The sequence below is a fragment of the Lutra lutra genome, chromosome 10 (genome assembly GCF_902655055.1).
Source record: "Lutra lutra chromosome 10, mLutLut1.2, whole genome shotgun sequence".
Taxonomy (NCBI): domain Eukaryota; kingdom Metazoa; phylum Chordata; class Mammalia; order Carnivora; family Mustelidae; genus Lutra; species Lutra lutra.
This window is the reverse complement of record NC_062287.1, coordinates 55,195,385-55,206,267: the sequence shown is the minus strand read 5'-3', so window position 1 is coordinate 55,206,267 and position 10,883 is coordinate 55,195,385. Positions and strand designations below refer to the sequence as shown.

At 53.1% G+C, this 10,883-nt stretch overlaps 1 protein-coding gene across 6 annotated transcripts in view; it reads right to left on the bottom strand.

Annotated features, from left to right (window-relative positions):
* Nucleotides 1-5,540: 5,540 nt before the first annotated feature.
* ARRB1 (arrestin beta 1) overlaps nucleotides 5,541-10,883 on the bottom strand; it is a 69,720-nt gene continuing 64,377 nt past the window's right edge. For all 6 annotated transcript variants that reach the window (XM_047691562.1, XM_047691561.1, XM_047691557.1 and 3 more), the window contains 3 exons: nucleotides 9,476-9,546; nucleotides 8,335-8,386; nucleotides 5,541-6,947 (listed from right to left, as the gene is read on the bottom strand). In XM_047691562.1, coding sequence (XP_047547518.1) covers nucleotides 6,836-6,947; nucleotides 8,335-8,386; nucleotides 9,476-9,546 — 235 coding nt within the window. In that variant the 3' untranslated portion in view covers nucleotides 5,541-6,835. The remainder of the gene's footprint in view (nucleotides 6,948-8,334; nucleotides 8,387-9,475; nucleotides 9,547-10,883) is intronic.

The window sequence follows — 10,883 nt, the reverse complement described above, 5'->3', positions numbered from 1 at the left end:
GGGTAGCATCCCCAGCGACAGACGTGTTTCTCTTGTGGTCTGAATTCCTCAGATGCCTTCCTCAATGCTCCTATTTCCTCAGGTCTGTCACTCCTCACCCTGTCCTTCCACTTAACAGGTAGTAGTGGTTTCCAGTTTACACCTAATCTCTGGGTTGCCTCACGTCCCTTGCCTCACTTGCATTTTAACTCTTGCAACATTATAGCCAGTATCATCAGTAAAATCCCTGCTACTGAAACATGGGCGGAGGCTATTTCTCTGGACCTAGACTGATACAGACCATATGGGAAGGCTAAATGAGAGCCCACAGCTGAAGCCTTCTGATTCAAATGTCAGCATCTTCCCACCACCCTTCTCTGGCCCAAAGGGAGCATCAGAAGAAAGAGACTACCTTCTGATCAACCAGGAGGGCAATCTTTGATCTAAGTCACACATATTTTAGAGGAATGTAAAAACAAATTCTTTTTCATACATAATCAGTTTTCCAGGAAAGCCATCTCACATTCATTGGCATCCCCCTTTTGTGTTAATGCAACACATTATCATTTAGAACTTCGAATCTTCCTCACATATATCCCCATCCCTCCCATGTGTTCTTTCGGAACAGGCATTGGGTAAGTCATAAGAAAGTGAAGTGACTTTGGGGAGACCCACGGAACAGGAGATAAGTACTGAATAAGACCCAGGGCTGAGACTGGGGCAGGATTCCAGCTGGAGTGGTTGGTGGTGCCAAGGAGAAGATGGGATGGCTTTAACCTGAGCAGCAAATCAGGGGTCATGGGATCCAGTGATGTCTGAGAGGTTTGGCAATTTCCCCAAGGCCAGAAGACTGGTAACTGATGGGGAGGGGAGGATCTCTTTGGCAGTTTCCAGAGAGGGTGCAGAGACTAGATTGGAGTTGGGGCCACAGAGAAGGGAAGACAACACATGACCCAGTCATGGGTCCTGCCCAACATTCCGAGGCAGTAGGGACAGGATTTGCTGATCTAGGTCTTGCCATAAGCTGATGAGACAGAAATGAATGCACATGGAGCATCTGTCACAAAAGACCTTTAATGGTCTCCTATTTATGGTTCTCTTGTTCATTTGTCCTGTTAGAGTTGAATAAACTGTAATAACTTATCTGACATAATAAGGAATGCCACAGGTACAACAGATAAACCTGGCAGGTGGCCCAGGAAAGAGGGTGTTACAAAATAATCACTTAACAGAAGGGCTACAGACCTGGAGACCTGTCCCAGCCACCTGTCACTCCCTGCGTCCAGGATCCACAGTCACTGTGCCAGGCTGAATGCTGGCTCCCATCAGGTAGGAAGAGGAGGAATTTCCCATAGCATCTGTGGCTGGACCTTAGCACTGAGCAGAGATGGGAAGCAGAGTAGAGTCTGGGAAGCACAGAGTATGGGAAGATGGCATTATCCCATACTCATTCCCTCAAACGCTCTGCTGATCTGTGGTGCAGGCCATGACCACACCCCGAGTTTGTGCAGTTCCCACCTCTCATAGGACATCACCTATCAAACCCCCCATGACCTCTCCTTTCAGTAATCTGCCAGGTGGTCAGAGCGCGGCACAAGCCCCATCTTACACCCTGGGGAAACTGAGGTCAGTGGGATACCCAAGAGCGTACTCGGACTGAACATAGAATTCTCTTTCTCCCATGCCACATGGTCTGCTGGGCCCTGAGACCCGCATTTTCAACTAGAATGCTCTCAGTGAGGGCCCCAGGCAGGATTCTGTATCAAGAGCTGGTCCGGGTCTCACCAATGTGCCACCCCTCAGCCAGCCCTGGTGGGGGTCCTGGACAGACGGACAGGTTGACAGAGACTGTGGGTGGAGGACCAACATCTCTTCCAGAACCTTCCTGTTGCCCACATATTTGCTTGTCCACAGATGTGGGAGTGGAAGCCTAGTAGGATTTCTCAAGGGAAACTGGCTGCTTTAAAGGTCTCTGGAGGGACCCTGTTGTGTCCTCATGGAGGGACTTCTGTATAATATCCTCCCTCAATTTTCTTTTGTGAGAACCGGACATCCATCCATCTGGCTGTATGTAAAGAGGAACCTGAGTTTAGTTTTTCCTTCTCCCATCACGTGTCCCATAGGCCTGGGCCAGGGAAGTGGGGTGCAGACAGAAGTCGTGAGGTGGGGCTGGGCCTATTTCCTTGCTCCGTCGTCCCCCACACTGCATGGCTGGTACCAAGGTAAGACCAAATCAAACCCAGGCCAGAGAAGCTTCCATGGTGGATGAGCTACACAACCATCAAACGAGTACGTGTGTTTGTGTAAGCAAATGCTTGGACTTGGGTCTGCAACCCAAGTTCCAGTACAAGCCACTTTGTACTAGAATGCTAAAGCCATTCCAACATGAAAAGCAGGAAGAGAACCTGTGCTTGCTGGTTGAAGATCAAACCTCAGAATGGTGGTTTGAAGAAGCTTTTCTTCAAAAGTTTGAAGGTGGAACCTCAAGAGGCAAGACAGATAAAAGCAGAGTTGTCCTGGTGAAAGTGGGGATGGGGGGGAGCTGGAGACCGAGCCTTTGCCTCCACCCCCACTGTCCCACCTTAGCAGCCCCTGGCGATGCTCTGTGGAACTCCAGGGGTTCCACAGCACCTGGTTTGAAAAACCACTGCATCAGAGTGTCTATAGGTTATGGGTCCTGGGGACCTGTGCTTTGATTTCCCTTTCGGAGAGTGCTGGGGTGGGAGGGTGCTCCCCCTTTGTTGGGCCTCTCGTTGAAGCCACTGTGTAGGGGAGTGGAAGAGGTGGGGATCCTACCCCACAGGTAGGCCATTTCAGCCTTGGGTGGGGGACAGAAGCGATGGACTTCCCTGGACCAGGATGGCAAAATGCCATCAGACTGCTTGACTCAGCCTTATGTATGAGGGTCGGAGAGTCTATTTTGGTCCTTTTTTACTTTAAAAAGAAAAAAAAAAAACATTAGAACATAAGCCTGTGCCCATGAGACCCTATAATACAAGATTGGGGCCAATGCCTTCCTCTAGGATGGGTGGAGAATGTCCAGTCCCGTCACTGGTGGGAGAGGCTGCCTTTGTGGGAGGCTGTAACCATGGGGAGTGAATGGGTCCACAGGGGCTCAGCTCTCCGGGGAATGGGCCTGGGTTTCCCCTGGACCCAAATCCCTTCTAAGTATCACGAAGGAGCATCTTCAGCTGTGCTCGATCCTGGATTGGGTAGTGGGGGGGCTTCTACTTTGAAGGGCAATTTCTGTTCCACCTCAGCCTTGGGGTTCTTTGATGGAATGGTAGTTCAGCCCTCCCTGGGCCTGGAAGTGGGTGGCTCTCCCTCATCTGGGATCAGAGCCTGTCCTCTGTGGGATCTGAAAGACGGGAGATGGGGTCCACCAGGTCTGGAAGGGTCCAGGATGCTCCCTGCCCAAGCCCAATCACTGGCAATATCCATGGCTTGTCTCTCTGTCATGATTGCTGGGACCACTATCTGTGGGCAGGGCATTCCTGAGCAGTGTCCACATTTGTCTCTCAGCTGGGTCACCAAAGCCAAGCTAACTGCATCTCCTCCTGGTTGACGTCTGCCTAAGGGAGAAGGGGGCAAGAGATGAAGACCGGTGGGAGGAGGACACAGCCCGCAGCAATCTTCCTGTGTGACTTGGAGCTACAGAGCTGACTCTCATCTCTTCTGGGCTTCAGATCCCTTGCATCGGGTGGGGAAGGGATTACAGTCTCATTTTTCTAGTTAGGGAAACTGAGCCCAAGAGGGTGAGAGACTTGCTCAAGGCTACTCAGCTGGTTGGTGACAACTGGGCTGGAGACACCGTGGGCTTCCAGGCCAGCATGCTTTTCACGGCACCATGTGGGAACCAGCTTGTCAGGGACAAGCCGAGCAGCTGAAGCAACCCCACCCTCCACCTGGTGTGCCTATGGAGGCCAACCGAATAATTCAGCCCTTCTCTTCACAGGACTTCACCCTTCTCGTGGTTGGAAAGCTGAGGGAGCCCAGCCGGCCTCTGCCTGTAGATTTTCCCCCAGCACCAGGTCTCTCCTTCCTGCCCAGACTGCTCTCTCTATGCCACCCACATGGGGCACTGGGAGGTACCAGTGCGGAGCCCTGGGGTCAGCACAGAGCCAACACTGTGGGGTCTGGAGCCAACCGGAAGTCTTGAAAGATGATATGGGTCTTTCTTTCAGGAAGAGACCCAAGGAAACACTCCAGCCTGTGTTGCACCCGGCTGGGGCGAGTGGGGCTGAACTCCAGCCTATGCGCCATTCTCAAAGCTGAGCATTCTAAAATGGACGGAACCCACCTGGAAGGGGACTGTTTCTATTTCACATCAAGGCACTATATGGACTAGCAGCAGCCAAGGACCCCTGACTCCAATGGCCCCCATTTCTTCCCCCTAGAACTTTCACCTGACCATGAGCTTCCTGAGGACAGAGGCCGCCTTTCTGCAGCCCTGGGCCCAAAGAGTAAAGGTCTAGATGGGAGTATGGTACTTCCTGCAGCTGGGGGAATCAGTCAGACATGGACAAATCCGAAAGGGGGAGTGTGATGTTGAGATGAAGAAGCTCCAGAAACCAGAGTGACAAATCCATGTGCACAGCTGAGGGATGGAGGAAGAGGCCAGTTGTTAGGGGAGTGATCCCCTCAAATCCTCGTACCAGCCTCAAAGTTCCCAGAGGAAGACACAGGAGAGCATATGCTTGGCATGGGTTCCAGCCCTTCATCAACTCTTCAACTGTCCAAGGAGGTGTGAACTGCCAGCAAGTTCTGGTAGCATGCTGGATGCCTGGGGTACCCACAGCTAGGACCTTAGAACTGGCCAGGAGATCATGGCTGCTGCAAGCTGACTTGGCCTGCCGTGGGGTAGGGCTCCCTAGAATTGCAACTTCATGAGATTCAGAAGGGTAAGGGCCAGGGTGCCGAGCTGGGCTTGTGAACTGGGCACTCTCGCCGTGGAGAATGGTTACCCAGCCCACCCCAGGAGGAGCTGCCCTGAAGAGGGTGGAGTCCCCATAATAACATTTTGTTGTCTCCTTTTCCAGGCAAGCATCGGACACAGATAAAAGGGAGCAGGTATGGAGGAGATATTCCCCTTGCCCTGCTAAGAAATATATTTGCTTGTGTAAACGGTGAGCCTTAGGGGGTCTGCAGCCACAGGGAGCTGTGAGGTACCCAAGACCCTATCATAAACAAATCTAAGCTTTGTCTTCTTTAATACTGGGTCTTAGGGCCAAGCAGTTCATGCTAGCTATGGCCACAGCTTAACATCAGATGACCCTCCAATGGCCCAAGAAGGGCCTGGGAATGGATGGGCTAGGAGGTCTCCAGGGCCCTGCCAATTCTGGGGCCCTGAATCATCTCTGGAGGCAGAGAGACCAGAGTCAGTGGTCTGGATGGTTCCACCCATCATACCAGAAGCTCTAAGGTTTACTAATTCTTAGAGGCCAGAGTTGGGAGTTCCCTTGGTGATCATCTGGTCAAACCCTTTGGTCTTCTAGGTGAAGAACTGAGGCCCAGAGAGAGAAAGAAACTTGCCCAAGGTCACACAGTAAGTGGGCATCAAAGACCAGACAAGAACAAATACCTTTTATCACTTTCTGCCTCATCATCTGCCTTGCCCTGTCGCAGGCCCCAATCACATCAACCCCAGCCAGTGGGTACCAGGCATCCATGACACCAGGACCTACTGGGGGGTCATTAAATCCCCAAGGAAATGAAGGGTTCCTTGCTACCCAGCAGCCCCCTTCCTTTTAGGGGAGGGCATCTTGATGGACCACGCCACCTCCTGGGGCAGAAGGCCCTTTGACTGTGGGCATGATGACCCCCACGCACACTCTCCCACCCTGCAGGGCCAGCCCAGCTCAGCCCTGGAGGGCTGTGAAGGGAGGTAGTAGGGGACCGGACCGGTGTCCCCAGCCCCATCTGGACCTCCAGCCTTACTTCCTGTGGGATCACTGATTGCTCTTAAGTCTGCAAAGGAGGGAATTGAGCAGATACTCATCTTCCTGCCCCTAAACCCCATCTCTCGGAGCTACCCTTCTGGAAAAGCCCCCAGGAGCTTGGCCTCACTATGAGGCCTGTTGGTGCTTTGCGAAGACTCCTCCCTTCTCCCTCTGTGCATGTGTATAGATAGGACACACGTATAAGGTACAAGGTAGCTGGGATGTCACATCCTGAGAGGACTGAATTAGACTTGGGCTAGTTCACACAGCTTGCCTTAGACTGGGTAACTGCTGGTAAGAAAGTCAGTCCAGTGGTTTTTCTCTACTCCTGGGGTCTGTGAACCTTCACCAATGTCACTGTGAGACACAGAGGGACACAGGATGGGGATGGAGGGGTGGAAGGGGAGAGGTGTTTGGTGGGTCCGGACTGTAAAAAGCATTGAGAATCAATCCACAGGTTTGCCTCTCATGGCCAGAAGAGGGTGGCCCTCAGCGTGGTCATCTTTTAGCTGCCAGAGCTGCGCCAGCCACCTGGGGCCACAGGCATCCTCTCCCGTATCTTGAGCCCTCTGCCCCACCCTCCCCATTCTGATCCTCATCCCAAGTAAAATCCCAAGGCCAGAGCCCGGATGGCCTTTCTGGGGGTCAGCAGGAAAAGAGAAGAGTCTGGAGGGTGACCCATGAGTGGGGTGATGGGGGGAAGGTGGTCCTCGTGACCCTGCTGGCGTGGTGATGTGGGGCCAATCCTGAGGCCAGAGGTTCACCACCATGACCTGGAAGACCGCTGGGCCCCCCCGCCCCCCGGAAGGAACTAGAAGGAAAAGGGGGAGGGGTAATAAGGACAGGAAGAAGACGAATAAGCATCCTAGTGCATGAATGCGGACCTGGAGCTGCCCAGAGGAAGGGCCGGCCCCAGTCTATCTGTCGTTGAGCTGTGGCGAGCCAGTACCATCCTCTTCCTCCTCCTTGTCGTCCTTCATGCCTTTCAGTCTCTGGCGGGCAAAGTCCTCAAACACGATGTCATCATCACTGGTGGGAAAGACAAGGAAAATGGGGCCTGTTTGCCAGGCAGGGAAGCAGGCAACCCCAGAGGTTCAGAGGGGACTCAGAGGCCGGTCCCCGGGGTAGCCTGTGGACAGAAAGGCCTTCCAGGCTGGCATGTCTAGATGCCCTCTGGAGACAGTGGGACTGGTCGCATCTGGGCTCCAGCTAGTTGTGGAAATCCCAGAGGGATGCATGAGTTCAACTCTCATGCCTAAGGGCTGGAAAGTGACCAGCCTGGAAAGTGACCAGGACTGGACAGTGACCCGGTTCTGAAGGATCTGGGAGTGGGGGAGATATCAAAGAGGGATGGAGGTGCGGTGTGGCTGGGCTGGGGCCAGAGGGAAAACTTAGTCCTACCGGGAGAGGCCAGGCCACCAGTCGTTTCCCAGCATATTTCAAATCCCCCAGAACCGGCCCAAGAAACCCTACCACCCACCAAAAGAACTACCCTCAGGAAGAATTCTTGTTTCTGCACAGCACCGTGTGGGCTTGGCTTGGTGGAAGAGAAAACCACAAACGCCCTTTCTCCAGGGAGATGTCAGCCCACTCTACCCTGAGTGATCTTGGATAGGAGGGAGTCTGAGGGTAGCAAATCTAAATTGTGGGGTTAGAGGAAGGGTAGGTGGGGAAAGCGGGCACCTGAGTGGGCTTTTGGGACAAAGGCTGCTTCTAAGAACAGTGAGTTCTGTTCTATCACATAACATGTAGAGTTAAGCCCACCAAGTCCCCCACCCCACAGAATTCAGCCAGCCCTGTGAGACATCCTCATGGCATGACTTGAGACCCCACACCCCAAATATCTCCTGGGAGACAATGAAAGGGTGAATTTGGAGCTGGAGAGAAAGCTGCTTGGCTCTGGAGGTGGTTCAGGAAGTCCGCCCAGGTCCTCCCCCTCTGGCCACTGTCCGGTGAGGTGATGGCCTTTGACAGCAGGGAAATCCGCATCTGTCCTCAGGAGTCAAAAGCAACAAGAGCTCCTAGAATCTTCCCCACCCCACAGCCTGATTCCACTGGCTGGGTGCGGGCAGGGCTGGAGAGCCGGACCCAGGGCCCCCGAACCCAATCAGCCCTGTGAAAGCCGAGCAGGCGTTGTGGATGGACGAACGGATTGACGGACGGACGTGCAAGGATGAGGGAGGAAGACAGACCCCACCAAGGCAGAAGGAAGAGGAACAGGCACGGAGGGTCCTTCAAGTCACATGCAGGCAAGCGGGTTGCTGAAGAGGCGAGCAGAGGCAGCTCTCAGCACATGGGGTTAAACCGGCTGTTCCTCAGGGGTTAATAAGGATATACACAAATGACCCCACTGCCCGCCTCCATCCCAGCCCCATCCCCCCGCCCCCGCGACGTCTGCGGGCAGGGTTTAGCTTACTTTGTGTCAAGTTCTATGAGATTGGTATCTACTGGCACCTCGTTCTCTGGAACTAAACACAGGGGGTGGGCAGAGGCCCGTGGGTTAGTGGGCAGGGCAGGGCGCACGGGGCAAATGGACACAGGTCCCCACCCTAAGGCAACCAAGCTAAGGTGGGGAGGGCTAAGAAAGAAGGGAGGTGGGGAAGAAGTGTTGGTCCCTGGTCTTGAAAACACCCCCAAATCATCCTAATGGCAGGAAGGAGAGTCCAGGGAGGGTCCAAGGAGGCCCCAGAGGCCCCTAGCAGCTCCAGGACAGAAAAACCTCTGGACCCTGCTCTTTGGCATGTGTCCTGCATGACTTAGATTCTTTTCTTAAATACATGACTTGCATTTAGTGTTAAGACAACCATTACTGGGATGCCTGGGTGACTCAGTCGGTTAAGCGGCTGCCTTTGGCTCAGGTCATGATCTCAGGGTTCTGGGATCAAGTCCCACGTCGGGCTCCTTGCTCCGCAGGGAGCCTGCTTCTCCCTCCACCTCTACCTGCCACTCTGCCTGCCTGTACTCTCTCTATCTCTCTGACAGATAAATAAATAAAATCTTTAAAAAAAAAAAAAAAGACAACCATTACTTTTCCCCCCACACCTGCACACCTGCACAACTCTGAACTTGGGGTGTATTTTACAACCAATGGCATTTCACAGTTTAATTGTAGGAACATTCTTCTTTCTTTGTGGTACAGACTATAGTATTGCCTCTTTCAACTTAAACAGTCTTAGATTTACAGAAATATGACCAATCTGGTATCACTTTGAAAAATCACTAAGATATGTCCAGGGACCATCTTAATCTGCGCAGCCCCTTCCCGATGTCTGGATGCAAGACAAGAGCTCCAAGAACGGCCCGAAGAGCTCCAAGAGCGCTCCCAGCCTCCCTCCCCATGGAGAAAGGAGTCAGACCTCTGTTTCTTAGGGGAGTCAGATGCAAATAGAGGAGTGTAGGCCTCACAAAAAATCCTGGGGAGGGTGAGGAAAAAGAGTGACCCTGGGCTGCAGGCTAACCCACATTTAGATGGGGTGATGGGGAGAGACAGTAGCTGGTAGAGAATGGGTTGGGCAACCAGGAAACCCCCACTCTGGTGACCCGCAGATCCTGCTTACCTTCACGATGTGGGGGTTCCTCTTTGGGCTTGGGGTGCATTAGGGTGAAGGGCAGTTCTACGGCCACGTCACTGAAAAAAGACCCAGACCCAGTGAGCCTCAAGGTCAGTCTCAGGCTGGAAGACTCAATGCCCTACCAGTCTGAGGCCTGGGGAAGGGTTTATGGTTGGATAAGGGTTTATGGTTGGAGGAGGTAGCTCTCAGTTGAGGCAGGGAATCCAGACTCAGGCCCCAGTTCTGTCACTCTCTGAACCTTACTTCCTCTATAAGTTGAATTAGAAGACCTTTTCTGCTACCTCCAAAAAGAAATGGAAACCTCCCTTTTCCTGATAAGGATCCCTGGGTTCTCATGAGCTGAGCAGAGGCAAGGGGGTGGGGAAAGGACTGCCCAAGGCCATGTACACATTGGTCCCTGGATGGCTCCAGAGGCGCCCTGGGACCCTGGAGGCCTCAGACCGCTGCGGCCAGCCCAGCCTTCCCTAACACTGCCCTCCTGCCCTTCCCTCTCCCCCCTACTCAGTCCCACCTCCCAACATCTCCAGGAGGCTCTTGTAAAAGTACTCCGGGGGGGGGGGGGGGCCTGGGTGGCTCAGTGGGTTAAAGCCTCACATGATCTCAGGGTCCTGGGATCGAGCCCCGCATCGGGCTCTCTGCTCAGCAGGGAGCCTGCCTCCCCCTCTCTCTCTGCCTGCCTCTCTGCCTACCTGTGATTTCTGTCTGTCAAATAAATAAATAAAATCTTAAAAAAAAAAAAAAGTACTCCGGGGGCCCTAGCCCCCTGCCACCTGGATGATGTACAGCTGAGGTCAGTTTAGTCAAATTCAGGTTGTCTGGGCCCACGGCTACTGACATCATGCAATGAGCCTTCCTCGAAGCCCTGTAGGGATGGAGGGTCTGGGTGGGGGGTGGGGGTGGAAGAACAGGGGATGTGCTGACACAGCCCAGTGCTTCTGACCCAGACTTCCCTCTGCCGGGCCCTGACAAGCAAAATAATAACAAGAGCAGACACATGGTACTGATTCTGTGCCAAGGATGTTAAGTAGCTCATTTAATCTCCACAACAGTCCCATTATTGTACCATAGGTACAGACTAGGAAACTGAGGCACAAGGAGGAAAAATATATCACACAAGACCACACAGCTTTTAATGGGAAATGAGAGACAGGATTCCTCTTCCTTCTTTCTTTTTTTTTTTTTTTTTTTTGGAAGTGAGAGAGAGGAATCTGACAGCATAATTCACATTCTTACCCAACCTCTGCTCTCTACTCCTAGAGAAGCAGCCACAAAAGTGCCTCCTCTCAGCTCAGGCTGGTGTCACTTAGAAGTCCCTGTCAAATGTGACTCATCTTACTGACCTTTCTGCTGGGGCCCAAGTGGCAGGGAGGAAGGGAGAGGGGAACAGAGCAGG